The sequence below is a fragment of the Camelina sativa genome, chromosome 3 (assembly GCF_030686135.1).
Source record: "Camelina sativa cultivar CO46 ecotype springtype chromosome 3, ASM3068613v1".
In the NCBI taxonomy this organism is placed as follows: Eukaryota; Viridiplantae; Streptophyta; class Magnoliopsida; order Brassicales; family Brassicaceae; genus Camelina; species Camelina sativa.
In genome coordinates, this window is record NC_141882.1 from 27,701,447 (window position 1) to 27,716,454 (window position 15,008).

The following is a 15,008-nucleotide window of genomic DNA, read 5'->3' on the forward strand; positions in this document are numbered from 1 at the left end:
TCTGAAGCAATTTGCGAGAAACATATTGACTCGCAACTCTGAAGCAATTTGCGAGAAACTGAATTCATCGCAAATTAAATTGAAATTTAATTTTAGTTGAAATTGAATTCAATTGAAATTGATAATAGAATTGAATTGAAATTAAATTAAATTTGAATTGGGAATAGAATTGAGATTAAATTGAAATTAAATAAAATTTTAAATTCAATTCACAACTGTGAATAAAATAAAATGTCTTAATAAAATCGCAAAAAATAAATTCCAACTGAAATTGAACTTAAATTGTCTTCAAAAAAAATTACATTACAAGGAAGAGTTTAAAAAGTTTCAGAGAGAGAGGTGATATTTCTGGTTCCGGTTCCACGATCGGCGTTAACTGTATCATCGGTGTTGCGCCCTTCTCCGGCGTCTGGGTTGGTTGTTGTCGGGTTTCGAAACCTAGCAGCAAATTCCGGATCCTTTTCAGCGAGATACTCGAAGTATATATCAAAGCTTTGCATCCTCTCTGCACTTTGTTGGTTTTGAGTCGCCTGAGTTTGAATGCATTCTTCAGCTGCAGCTAGCTTCTAAGCTAAAAGAACCGGATAATTAGCCGGAGAAGACGACGGTGGTGGACCACTACTGCTAGAGGATGCTTCAAACTGCAAAGAACCAAACCCATAGATCCTGTTTTTCTTCTTGGGAGCAACCTACCAACAAAACAATAAAACACAAATGAACTTCAAAGAAAGACAAACACAAAACTCAAACAAAAACAAATACATTCAAAGTATATAAAACAGACAACTTACCGATGTGTAAATTTTGTTTTTGATATGAATTGGCACCCCACTAGAAGCAGTGCTCTCTCCATTCTCCCCCGTGCAAAGATCAGATTCCAACTCTTAGATCTTCGACGACACCTCATTGAACAGAGACTCCGACTTTCCATCCGTAAAAGACCCATCAGGATTTCGATGAGTCTCTTCTAGGATGCATACAAAATCAGGCGTTAACTCACCAATTAGCTCAGACTGAAAAAGAGAAACAGAGAGATGATTAGTTAATATGAAAAAGAGATATGAAAATGAGAAAAAGAGAGATGATTAAACACTTACATGTTTTCGAGCACTGGATTTAAAAGAGGTTTGGCCTGATCGGTGCTTATATATGCCGGTGCCATCAGGATCATGATATCGAGCATTCCGGCTGTTGGTACTCTTGACTTCTGATTTGGGATCAAGCCAATATTTAACAAGACCACTCCATACCTGAGGATCAATCCACTGTGGCTTTGCCTCATCACCTTTGAGTTTCCACTTTAACTTCCACCTAGACACTTGATCACACATCCTATCCTTAAGCTTGTTTTCAAACTCCTTCCTAACTCTATCATTGATGGACTGGTCCCAATTGTATAGTTGCTTCCAAAAAAAAAAAAAGTAAATTAGTATATGTTTAAAAATGACAAACAAAACATATTGTGTGATTGCAGACAAATTAGACTTACCGCAAAAGATTCATACCAACGGTCTACCACTTTAGTCGGCGTCTGTGTCCAATTGGCATGAGGCTCTTTGAAATCTCTTTCAAAGATGCTTTGTACAGTAGAAGCAACAGAGGGATCTTGGTCAAACCTTCAAACAAATTACAACATGAAAGGAGTGAATGATTCGGATTCAAGATGCAACTTTGATTCCTATTCAATGGTTACACAAGGTTCATGAAACTTTCTTACCAGAAAGTTCCTGGAGGTCGACGCAGGTCTAGCTTCGGTAAACCTCCACGCCCAGGACTATCAAGTAATTCTTCGAGGGTAAGATTGTTGAGACGTGTAGAAGCTCCTGTAGAAGACGAACGAGCGGGTGGAGACTCCTCTTGATTCCCATTAGAGGGTGAAGACTAAAACATTTACTTTCTATTCCATCCTCGATTCAATCTCCAATAAACAACAAAACACCGGTAACAATAGTATCATTATTCGGATCATCCGTTTTTGGAAAGTTCCTAACTTTATATTATCTTACCAAGTCTTAAATATTTTTTCCACAAATGTAAATTATTTTTACATTGTTCATCTTTTGATGATTTATGCAATCATTTTAAAATACTTATAAAAGAAAATAAATAATTTCATGTGTATTTGATTTTTAAATAATTTTAATATATAATTATGTTGGATGTCAAATTCTTAGAGTAAGAGTTGAAATTAAAGAAACCTTACTATATTATATCATCTAATAACAAAGTAATGTTTTCTTTTGGAAAGTTACAAAAGATTGTCATTTGATGCTCTCTTCTTTCACAAGTGTCATTTTGTTACTTTAAATTTATAGTATAACAAATTTATTCCATTAACAAATAATTTGATGATTAAATAGTTTAAGGATATAAGATTATAATATTTGGGTTGTATAGGATAATGTCAAGTAATAATTGGCTGTTTAATTTCCACACTTTAATATAAATAATTCAAATGACCTTGATATTACATTATTTTATTTCATTTTCAATCCATTTAAAATAAACTAAAGTACATTTTAATATATAATTTCTAAATAACTAAATTAAAATTGAATATTTTTTTTTTGATAAAGAGTTAACTGAATATATTTCTGTTTAAAGAGAGAAGCGAATATATATTTAAATTCATGATTTGATTAGCTATGATGCCCGTTCATAGATTTATATTTATAATATATTTAAAACAATAGACAATTTAGTTATTAATTCACAATAATGTATTTTTATAAACCTGACACGTTTGTACTAACTCTCATATTTGTAACTTTCATAATATTTATAGCAATGCAATGAATGATTAATAATAGTATTTTAAAAATATTATATATATAACAAAAAGTTTAATATGTAATGATTGCATATATATAACTTTCACATAGTTTATGTGACTCCTATAACAATGAAATACTCTCTTTGTTTTGATTTAGTTGTTGTTTTAAGTTTTCAATGAAAATGTTTGGTGAATGTTCCAGTTTTATCCCTGCTGTTTTAAAGTTTTGACCAATGAAATTTTTATAAAATATAATAATAAAAGGTAAAACAGACAATTTAATAGTTTTTTTTGTTTGTGTGAAAAAACCTTAAACGACAAGTAAAAAACCAGAAAAAAGTATAAATTACATTTACCTAATTGATATAAAGATTAGTGTATTTATTATCCAATTAAATAATAATTTTTTCATATGCTCTTAACTACAATTTCTCTTATAAATAGAAAGATACACATATTATTTTTATTTTAAATCTTACATATTATTTTTATTTTTATATAATTAATATTTATTCAACTAACAATCTTCAAAATTACAAAAAATATCTAAAAACTATGTAAACTAAATCCGTGCGTAGCACGGAGTGACTCATAGTAACAAATATAATGATGATAAGGTTAATATGTTAATATATAAATGATCATCAACTAGTTTTGCTATGTCTTACCATGAATCCTCTCATCTTAAGTCTTATGAACAAAAATCTTTAATTTTTGAGAACTAGTTGGAATTGCTGCTAATTAAGTACGCTTTCTGATATATATATTGATCAGCCCAGACCTTTTCAAGCTCAGACTCTCTACTTGTTAAAAGAAATCATCATATGTGAAGCACCCGAAACTATGAACATAAAGAAAATAAAAGTTTGAATATTTGTGGTAATTCTAAAGTAGTAGCCATTGTAGAGGAATTGAAAGAAGGGAAAAATCACTTATCAAGTATCTTTCATATCATGTAATGGCATGTGTTTAGGGATATAACTGTTTATACTTTCACGCAAAGTTGTTAATTTTGGTTTAGAGTTGACCCTCGTAGGCTTCCAAATAAAAAAGTGACCATTCTCATAATTAGGGTTTGGAGTGTCTCTCTGCCTTGGTTATGGATCCACAGGTCGTCGACGATAAGAAATCTCAAGAGCCTAATCTGAAGCGTCATAAGCGGGAGGAGAAGTGCGAAGAGATGTCGTCGTCCAGCGACTCGACGTGTAGTTTTGATAACCATAAACGAGATTTTATTAGAAATTATTCAACCAAAATGAATCAATGTTTGTAAATAAACAAAGATTCAGTTCCCAAGCTTACAAGAGTTTGATAAAGAAGAAACCACTCCAATAAGCAAGAGCAACAACACCGATACAGAGAAAAGAGAGAGACGATTACAAAATCAACTTTCTTAACAAATTTCGTAATAATCCAAAACGATGACTCTTCACTTTTCTTTAAGCTTCTTCCTACCTCACTCTGATCACGTGCTCACTCCATTCCAAAAACACCAACATTACGTGTCATTATTCCACTGAAGAAACGCGTCACCACCTTATTCACTCTTTATACTTTATTAAACAAACCTCCAAAAACTCCTTTATTCGCATAATACCCTCCAATTTATTCAACTAACTTACCTGGGAATTTCCTGTAACAAAACTCCCCCTTTCAAAGAACCTTGTCCTCAAGGTCGAAAGGATGGGTAGCGCCTCTGCAAATCGAACAGGAACTCCCAGGTAGCGTCTTTCTCCTCTTCATTAGTCCATTTAACCAAAACCTTAGTCACAGCTCGGCCCTGGCGTTTGACCATTTTCCTTTCGAGAATCTTCTCCGGTTCCTTGACAAACACATCACTCACTAAAGTAGGTAACTCAGTCAAAGTATGGAAGTTTCCCACCAGCACTTTAAGTTGAGAGACATGAAAGACTGGATGCACCAGAGATCCCTGCGGCAACTGCAGCTTATACGCAACCTTTCCACAACGATCGATCACCTTATACGGACCATAATACTTTGGAGCCAGCTTATCATTTCCCCGCATCACCACTGACTGTTGTCTGTACGGTTGCAGCTTCACAAACACATAATCTCCAATTTCAAAACTCCTCTCTGAACGATGCTTATCAGCAAATTCCTTCATCCGGTTTTGAGCTCGCATCAGATGAAACTTCAACAGCAAAATCATGTTTTCACGTTCCTGCAAACTGCGAGCTACCGACTCCACTTTAGACTTCCCCGGTAAATATGGTAGATGAATGGGAGGTTGTCTACCACATACCACTTCAAATGGTGACACTTGGGTAGCAGAATGATACGTGGTATTGTACCAGAACTCCGCCAAAGGTAACCATTTGCTCCATTCCTACGGTCAATCACTCCTCATGCAACGCAGATACGTTTCCAAACACCGGTTCACCACCTCTGTTTGTCCATCGCTTTGAGAATGATACGCACTAGAACACTGCAATGCCACTCCCTGCAAAGTGAACAACTCCTTCCAGAAACTGCTTAAAAATACGGTGTCACGATCACTGACAATGGACTGAGGGCATCCGTGAAGCTTAAAGATGTTATCCATGAAAGCCTGAGCTAAAGCAATGAAGTGTGCCGCCTTACTCAACCTGTTAACAACCACCAAAATAACTGACTGCCCCGCAGAGACTGGTAGACCCTCAACAAAGTCCATCGAAATGTCTGACCAAACGGCTTCCGGAATAGGAAGAGGTTGTAACAGCCTAGGTGAAGCCACAGTCTCGTACTTGCATCTCTGACACACTTCACAACTCCGAATAAACTCCTGGATATTTTTAGACATTCCCTTCCAGTAAAACAAGCCTTTGATGTGATGATGGGTTGCGTCTCGCCCCGAATGACCACCACTGCCAGAACAATGAAGCCACTGCAGTATCTTTTCCCTTACTCCACCGTTGCAGGGATTACGATCTTATTCTTTCTCTGCAAAATGCCCTGCCCCTAAGAATAGTGTTTCCGTGAATTTCCATCCTTCTTTAGGTCGTCAATCACTACTTTAAGGTCACCATCTTCCCCATACTGATGTTGTATGGTCTGTAATAAGTCACATTCAACCACCGTCATGGCCATGTGCAAAATCTTCGAACCCTCCATGCGAGACAATGCGTCTGCAGCTAAGTTCTCCTTACCTTCCTTATACTGGATCTCGTAGTCAAATTCTAAGAGCTTAGGCAACCACTGCTGCTGAATAGGTGTGTTCAACTGCTGCTCAATGAGGTACTTAAGGCTGCGTTGATCAGTTTTGATTACAAAATGACTTGTTAACAGATAATGTCGCCACTTCTGCACCGCAAACACTACTGCCAACAGTTTTTTTCGTAAATGGAGAGGTGTAACTGCTTCCCCTTTAAGTGACGGCTTATGTAGGCCAGCGGATGACTGTCTTGCATCAGCACAGCCCCTATCCCCTGCGAGCAAGCATCAGTTTCCACCACAAAAGGTCTGTCAAAACGTGGTAACAACAACACTAGTGCTTCACACAAAGCTTTCTTCAAACTGTTGAATGCACTATGCGCCTCATCCGACCACACAAACGCTTCTTTCTTAGTCAGTGCTGTTAATGGTCGTGCTATCGAACCAAAACTTTGAACAAAACGCATGTAGTAACCAGCTAAGCCCAGGAATCCACGAAGCTGTTTAAAAGTAACAGGAACTGGCCAAGCGGACACTGCTGCAACCTTACTAGGATCAGTCGACACCCCCTTGCCTTCAATGTAGTGCCCCAAATATTCGACCTTGTCAACCGCGAAATTACACTTGCTTCTCTTAGCAAACAGATGATTCTCCTCCATCAACTGAAACACTGTTCGCAAATGAGTTATATGCTCCTCCATTGTTGCACTATAGACAAGGATGTCATCAAAGAAGATAAACACAAACTTCCTTAGATAAGGTTTGAACACCGAATTCATTAAGTTCTGGAACATAGCAGGAGCGTTCGTAAGGCCAAACGGCATCACCAGATATTCATAGTGGCCACTATGCGTCTTGAAAGCCGTCTTATACACGTCTTCAGTCTCCATTCGCACCTGGTGATAACCAGCCCTTAAATCGATCTTCGAGTAAATACTAGACCCACCCAGTTCATCCAACAGGTCCTCATTCAATGGAATGGGGAACCTATTCTTCACAGTTTGCTCATTCAACCCCCTATAATACACACACAATCTCCAAGTACCATCTTTCTTTTTCACCAATACCACTGGAGATGCATATGGGCTAGAGCTTCCCTGAATGATTCATGCTTTAAGCATTTCTCCAACCAACTGATCTATTTCATTCTTCTGTTGCACCGCGTAACGATAAGGACGCTTATTCACCGGGTCCACACCTTCCTTAAGAGGAATCTTGTGGTTGTGATTCTTCCTGAAAGGTGGTAGTGCTGTCGGCTCCTTGAACAATTTGTCAAACTCCTGGATTACTACTTCAATCTCACTCACTTCTTCATGTTGTTGTATATCACTTGCCACCATACCCAAACTCATTTCATCCAACTGTCCTGCCGCAGTGGTGTAGATCATGGATATTTGTGCCTCACTCTCCCGTATCTTCTTAATTTTTTAGCATATATCTCCCTGACCGACCTCGGTTTAATGCCGTGAAGCATTACATGGTCTCTTCCATACTTGAAACTCATCTCCAATTTGTTAAACTCCCATGATATGACTCCCAGAGTTTGTAACCACTGAATACCGAGTACCATATCACAACCACCTAGCAGAATCAGCATGAAATCATCAGTGAAAGTCGTATTTTGCAGCTTCCACTGAAACCCATTGACTGCTCCACTCACGTCTAACCTTCTACCATCAGCCACCATCACACGAGACATCAAAGAAATATCAACTGCACAACCTAACTTTTCTGCAGATCTAGGATCCATGAAGTTATGAGTGGATCCCGAATCTATCAACATAAAGATTAACTTCTTCCTGTAAGTACCTTTAACCCTCATTGTATCATACTCTTGAACACCCGAAACTGCACTTACTGATACACGAGGAGTAACTCGCCCTTCAACATCACTCTCGTCTTCCTCGGAGTCAGACTCGTCTCCATCTCCTACCTCAATCAGAAACAGCTGCTGTTTTTTGTGCTTCAAGTAGTGATCCGGTGTATACTATTCATCACAGAAGTAACAAAGGCCCTTAGCTCTCCTTTCACTCATCTCAGCATTGGACAAAAACTTCTTAGCACCCAAGTTATCCCCCTTATCTCCCACCTTCTTCTCTGAGTGATACTTCTTCTTTGGCGCAGAGCCCAGCAAACCTTTGTTGTTATAATTCTGCCCCCCGGAAGTTTACTCACCAAACTACTCGGTTGATTAGTCTTGCAGGGATGAGCTTTCTCATAAAGCCTACCCAGCATCAAGAAGTGATGAACAGTTTGCGACTGAAACATCCTGACATGCATCTATGTGTCCACTCGGAGTCCTGCAAGATAAGCGCTTACCAAGTAATCTTCTGACATGTTCACCCTCATACGCAATAGCTCAAATTTTTGATGATAGTCGACTATGCCATCAGTCTTATGTAAACGTTTGAGCTCAGCTATCGGATCCTCCAACACATCATCAAACCCCTCCTTGAGCTTCATCTTGTACGAATCCCAATCTCGAAGCAAATGGTAGTAAAGATTCGACTGTACCAACGCCTTGTGCCAGTGCGCGGCATGACCGTCAAAATGCACCGTTGCAGTTCTTATCTTCCTCGACTGTGGTGTATTATCTAGCTCAAAAAATTATTCGACCTTGAACAACCATTCCTTAACTCCACTACCATCATACCGGGGAAAATCGAGCTTACCGAGTCGAGTTAAACCACCATGGGACTCCGGAGACTTGTCTCGTTCATCTTCCACACACTTCCTCGTCTCCGCTCCAACATTCTGAGAAGTCGAAGCCCGTGGTGGACTCAGATCTCGCACCAGATCCACTTGAACCGGCTCCTTACCCAAATCCTTGGAACTCGACAACAAGCGAATCGCTGTGAACATTTCCTCGATATTCTTGTCGATCTTTCTGTTTTGATCCATCAGCTTCTCCTCCAGTGCCTCAGTTTTCGAAATCACACGGCAGATCTGAGAACTGAGCACTTCCTCTGTCTCGTGAACTACAACTCCAGCTTCGCGAGCCACCGTCTCCTTCAGAATCGACTGCGAACGATTTTCCGCCATACATCCGAGGTCGTTTAGCTCTGATACCTTTGATAACCATAAACGAGATTTTATTAGAAATTATTCAACCAAAATGAATCAATGTTTGTAAATAAACAAAGATTCAGTTCCCAAGCTTACAAGAGTTTGATAAACAAGAAACCACTCCAATAAGCAAGAGCAACAACACTGATACAGAGAAAAGAGAGACGATTACAAAATCAACTTTCTTAACAAATTTCGTAATAATCCAAAACGATGACTCTTCACTCTTCTTTAAGTTTCTTCCTACCTCACTCTGATCACGTGCTCACTCCATTCCAAAAACACCGACATTATGTGTCATTATTCCACTGAAGAAACGCGTCACCACCTTATTCACTCTTTATACTTTATCAAACAAACCTCCAAAAACTCCTTTATTCGCATAATACCCCCCAATTTATTCAACTAACTCACCTGGGAATTTCCTGTAACAAGTTTCCATTCGGAAGATGAACGATTGGTCAATGAAGAACACAAAAGAAGCGGGGTATGTAACAATGATCTAATCTCTCCTCCATCCGCTTCTCTTTTTCTTTGTTTTTTTGTGGGTTGTGTGATTTTGTCTGTGTTTTATTTTTTCACAAAAAAAAAAAAAGGATTACGACTTTGACACCACAAAACAAAGAATCCTTGTGATTCGCTATCCTGTTAACATCGAGGATAACGATGTTGCTGATGAACCCGAAACCGACGGAGACTTGGTCCACCGGTTATCCAAGATGGCTCTTGAGAAACTCAATGCTGATAATCTGATAAATCTTGAGTTTGTGAGAGCTGTCAAGGCTAATTGGCATTATGGCGGGGAACGCACTTTGTACATCACTTTTGAGGCCAAAGATGCTAATTCTCTAACTGCTGACCCCATATGTTTTCAAGCTACCGTTAGCAACCTTCCATGGAATGTAACGGTCTACCGTCTACCGTGTCAACCGTAAACCATAATCTTTATTAGATTGGTAATTATTTAAGCTATGAAATATTTTTGTTATGTTTATAGTTCTATCTAGCTAGTCTCCATGAATGTCAATGATGCTTCCTCTATCTTCCGTATGTTAAGATGCATATCATCTAACATCTCTTGCTAGTATCGGTTTATAGAATCATCCATCAGTAAGTATGTACAATAAGCTGTCATTGATATGTGTTTTGGAGTAAGAGTTGGTTTTGGTTGTGTTTAGGAGGAGCAACTAGAGGCCAATATGTATGGCTGCATTTTTGTGGGAATCTCCCATTATGTTCATAATTCTTCTAACTATAGGAGGAAATCAAGGGAAACGTCATGGATTATATATACCTCTCATTTTGGTTTAGTTTCAGGTATGTAACATTATCTACCTACTCAGCACAGACCTAACCTCTATCTCAGCAAGTCATCTACTTGAGTACTCATATTTGTTAGGTCCTCTATCTCAGCAAGTCATCTCGCAATAGAAGTTTAATTGTTTACTTAATTGGCTAGCTTTTGAAAAAAAGTCTTTTGGTAGCTTGTATCTTTTATTTGGTTATATATACCTAGCAAGATTTCTACGTTAAGGAACACAGTGATGATGAGTAGACATAACTTGAACTAGTGAGAGCTAATTGGGGGATATACTTTTCAATGTCACGTTCTAAGGCCAAGGACGCTTCTCACAGTGAGATACCTTTCCAAGCTAAACGTTCGTTGCACCCTCGAAAAAAACAAAACTTATCAGTAGCACTCCGACAGCTCCGACTTCCACAGTCAAAATCACAGCTCCGACTGTCCAGATCTCAAGTGAATTAGAACCGGTGAAGAAAGAAGATGGAAAGACTTCTTCGAAGACTGAAGGAACTAAAGGGTTAATGGGCTCTGTCTTCCACAAACCCATTGAAGAGCCCATTAACGCCAAGACCAACAAGGCTTCCTCAAATCAGCCCAACAGAGAGAAGCCCACTTCGGATCCATCTTCTCCAAAGCTCCAACGGCTAACTCCACCTGTGCACACAGACAAAACAGTCAACAAAGCAAAAGGAACAATGGACCGTACGGAGCCAATACAACTGCAGAACAGATTTCAGTGTTTGGACTCATGTGACTAATGATTGGATTGATGATGTGTCCCTAGAGAAAACCCTAGGACTATAGTGACTATAAAAGAACAAGTGATGTAACCTATCAGGTTAAGGAAATAAAGAGTGAAATGTTTCTTACCTAAAGAGCCGCTGAGCTCAATCTTTATGGTATCAGAGCCATGGATCAAGCTATCCAACTCTACTCACCTCTTGCGCTTCATATCTCAAATTGTGTTACCGTGCAACTAACGGAGAAGAACTATCTCCTTTGGAAAACTCAGTTCGAGTCCTTTCTCTCAGGACAAAATGTTCTCGGCTTCGTCAATGGTGCTTTCACTCAACCGCTAGCATCTATACCAGTTCCTGCTATCGATGGTCAAGTCGGTTATGTCCCAAATCCTGACTTCCTGTCATGGCATAGAGCAGATCAGGCTGTTCGAGCATGATTGCTTAGATCTCTCTCTGAAGATATTCTTCGTGATGTTGTTCATACCACCACTACAAGAGATCTCTGGTCAGCTCTAGCACAACACTTCAATAAGGTATCAGCTTCACGACTATTTGAACTGCAACATAAGCTTCAAACTGTTGAAAAGTTAGTCAAGTCGATGGATGATTATCTTAGGGAGATAAAGAGAGTTTGTGAACAACTTGCCTCAATAGGTAGTCCGGTTAGTGAACAAATGAAGATCTTTGCCACTTTGAAAGGTCTAGGTAGAGAATACGAACCTATCAAGACCTCAGTGGAAGGATCCATGGATACTCAACCTTCCATGACCTTAGATGTTGTGGTCTCACGCCTTACCAGTTACTCTGACCGTCTTGCAAGTTACAACAGTAGTTCAGAGGTTTCTCCACACATGGCTTTCAACACAATTGCCCCAGGTTCCTCAGGATACTACAACAACAACAACAAAGGAAGGGGTAACTCAAGAAATGGTGGTAATCGTGGAAGAAACAACTTTACAACAAAAGGTCGTGGGTTCCATCAGCAAATTTCTCAAGATACAAGTGGACTTACCAAGGTTGTGTCAAATCTGTGGGAAACCAGGTCACCCTTCTTCAAGCGTTAGCTGCCCTTCAGATAACATATGTTACTGATCAAAACGGAAGTGAATGGGTGTCTAATACATGTGCAACTTCTCATGTGACTAGTTCTCCTCATCATCTGCACCAATCACAAGCATATGAAGGCAATGAAGCAGTAATGATGGGAGATGGTAGTTTCTTACCAATCACTCATACTAGATCAGCAAGTCTCCCTTCAACCTCTGATAATTTACCTCTTAACGATGTACTTGTCTGTCCTGGTATTGCTAAATCATTGTTATCTGTCTCAAAGCTTACAACCGATTACCCCTGTGGCTTTCAATTTGACTGTGATGATGTGCGTATCTATGATAAGGCAACAAGGGGGTTGTTAACAAAGGGCAGACACAATAATGGGCTGTATACATTGGGAAAGGGAACATACATGGTGGAGCTTCACTTCAAGTCAATTTCTCGTCAAGACAACAAGCAGCTACTGGCGATATTTGGCATAAGAGATTGGGGTATCCACACATGCAAGTTCTCCAGCAACTATCTGCAATAAAGGCTATTGTTATCAACAATAAAAGCACAACCAATATCTGTGAAGCTTGTCAACTTGGGAAAAGTGCTAAATTACCTTTTTCTGCTTCAACTTTTGTATCAACTAGATCCCTGGAATGAATACATTGTGATCTATGGGGTCCTTCACCAATAATATTAGTTCAAGGTTTCAAATATTATGTGATCTTTATTGATAACTACTCAAGATTTTGTTGGCTCTATCCTCTCAAGCTCAAGTCAGATTTTCTACAAACATTCTACGGTTTTCAAGCACTTGTGGAAAATCTATATCAACGCAAGATTGGTACCTTTCAATGTGATGGCGGTGGTGAATTCACTAGCAAGCAGTTTACGGCTCATCTGCATGCAAACGGAATCCGACAGCTCATATCCTGCCCACACACACCACAACAAAATGGGTTAGCTGAAAGAAAGCATAGAAATATTGTTGAGTTAGAATTGTCTATGATGTTTGAAGGAAGAGTACCTCAAAAGTACTGGGTAGAAGCATTCTACACGGCTAACTTTCTCATCAATCTTCTGCCTACCTCTGCGTTGAAGAAGAATCAGAGTCCTTATGAGGCCTTGACAGGTCGAGCTCCTAACTACACGGCTCTCAGAGTATTTGGATGTGCTTGTTACTCGACGCTTCGAGACTATGCTACAACAAAATTTGATCCAAGATCTTTAAAATGTGTGTTCTTGGGATATAATGAAAAATATAAAGGATACAGGTGTTTGTTACCTTCCACTGGGCGTGTTTACATCAGCAGACATGTCATTTTCGATGAAGATGTCTTCCCTTTTTCAAACTTGGTTGGTAACTCTCAACGTTGTACTCTTCTCATGGACGTATGGCACAAGAGTTATCCTCAACAAGATCAAAGTACGAATCAGATATAGGAGTCAGTGAAAACAAGTGATGAACAACACAAGAATAATTCACTGTTCTCACCACAGGATTTTCCACCATTACCAAGCACAAGTTCTCAGGCTGTGTCCACTGAAGGAGTAGAGGATAGAACTGAGTGTACGACAGGCTTTGATCCTGCTTCTATTGGTAACAATTGTCCTCTCTCTCCCATCAGGACGGATACTCCTCTACAAGACATTGCTAGTTCTGATTCAACAGTGGATCATACTTCTTCTTCAGTGACTCCAACTTGCAGCTCTCCTGTGACTTCAACTCCTTCTTCAACACCTGCAGTCAACAACACACCAGTTCAGATTCAGGTATCCACAACAGGTACTCATGCAATACAAGACTCAGCAACAAAAGACACATCTACCTCAGATGAATCTGGTTCAAGTACTCTAACTCAACTATCAGGTGAATCCTCCGCTTCTTCTGTGTCATCTGATCAGTCTCCTCAGGTCTCTGCAAAATCATCACAAGTAGAACCTGTTAAATAAGTTCAACCAACTCACAGAATGACAACGAGGCTAAAAGATGGGATACGAAAGCCGAATCCGAGATATGCTCTATTGTCTCATAAAATATCTCATCCAGAACCAAAACCTGTAGTTGAAGTTCTTACGCATCTTGGTGTGAATGGAGCCATGGGAACAGAAATGGGCAACTGCAAAACAGCAAACACTTGGGATTTGACACCTCCTACACCAAATATGAATGTGTTAGGAAGCAAATGGGTGTTTAGAACAAAAAGAAATGCGGATGGATCACTACAGAAACTCAAAGCTCGATTGGTTGCTCAAGGTTTTAATCAAGAAGAGGGAATTGATTACCTAGAAACATACAGTCATGTGGTTCGCACAGCAATTGTCAGAGCCGTATTGGATATGGCCACCAAAATGGGTTGGGACATAAAGCAAATGGACGTTGAACATGCTTTCCTTCACGGAGATCTCACAGAGACAATGTACATGAAGTAGCCAGCTGGTTTTGTTGATCCTAAAAAGCCAAATCATGTGTGTCGACTGAGAAAATCACTCTACGGGTTAAAAAAAGCCCCGCGAGCTTGGTACGACAAATTCAGCACTTTTTTATTGGAGTTTGGATTTACCTGTAGCATACCAGATCCATCTCTCTTCGTCTACAAACGGGATGGAGCAGTCATTGTGCTCTTACTCTATGTGGATGACATGCTCATCACAGGAAACAGCTCCCCGGCTATGACAACCTTCCTAGACTCTCTCAACACTCAGTTCCGCATGAAAGACTTGGGGCAAATGCATTACTTCCTCGGCATTCAGGCTCATTTCCATCTTTCAGGTCTCTTTCTATCTCAACAAAAGTATGCTGAAGATCTGTTGATTGTTGCAGCTATGAGTGAGTGCTCTCCTGTTGCCACACCCTTGCCTGAACAACTAGAAAACACAAGAGCTAAGAACAAGGAACCATTCACAAATCCATCATATTTTCGAAGCCTGG

The 15,008-nt window shown here is 39.4% G+C and overlaps 1 protein-coding gene across 1 annotated transcript; it reads left to right on the forward strand.

The window, feature by feature from the left end:
• The first annotated feature begins 3,872 nt into the window (after positions 1-3,872).
• On the forward strand, positions 3,873-9,924 carry LOC104779281 (uncharacterized). The gene is made up of 3 exons (XM_010503641.2): positions 3,873-3,987; positions 9,430-9,476; positions 9,586-9,924. Exons 1-3 carry the CDS (start codon positions 3,873-3,875, stop codon positions 9,922-9,924), a joined length of 501 nt encoding a protein of 166 aa, XP_010501943.2.
• Positions 9,925-15,008: the final 5,084 nt, after the last annotated feature.

What these genes read in the sequence shown, in the direction of transcription:
- LOC104779281 (XM_010503641.2), top strand. Translation starts at nt 3,873, where the DNA reads ATGGATCCACAGGTCGTCGACGATAAGAAATCTCAAGAGCCTAATCTG. An exon ending in CGACTCGACGTGTAGTTTTG is followed by an intron (nt 3,988 to 9,429) that starts ATAACCATAAAC and finishes TAACAAGTTTCC; the next exon opens with ATTCGGAAGATGAACGATTG. An exon ending in AAGAACACAAAAGAAGCGGG is followed by an intron (nt 9,477 to 9,585) that starts GTATGTAACAAT and finishes AAAAAAAAAAAG; the next exon opens with GATTACGACTTTGACACCAC.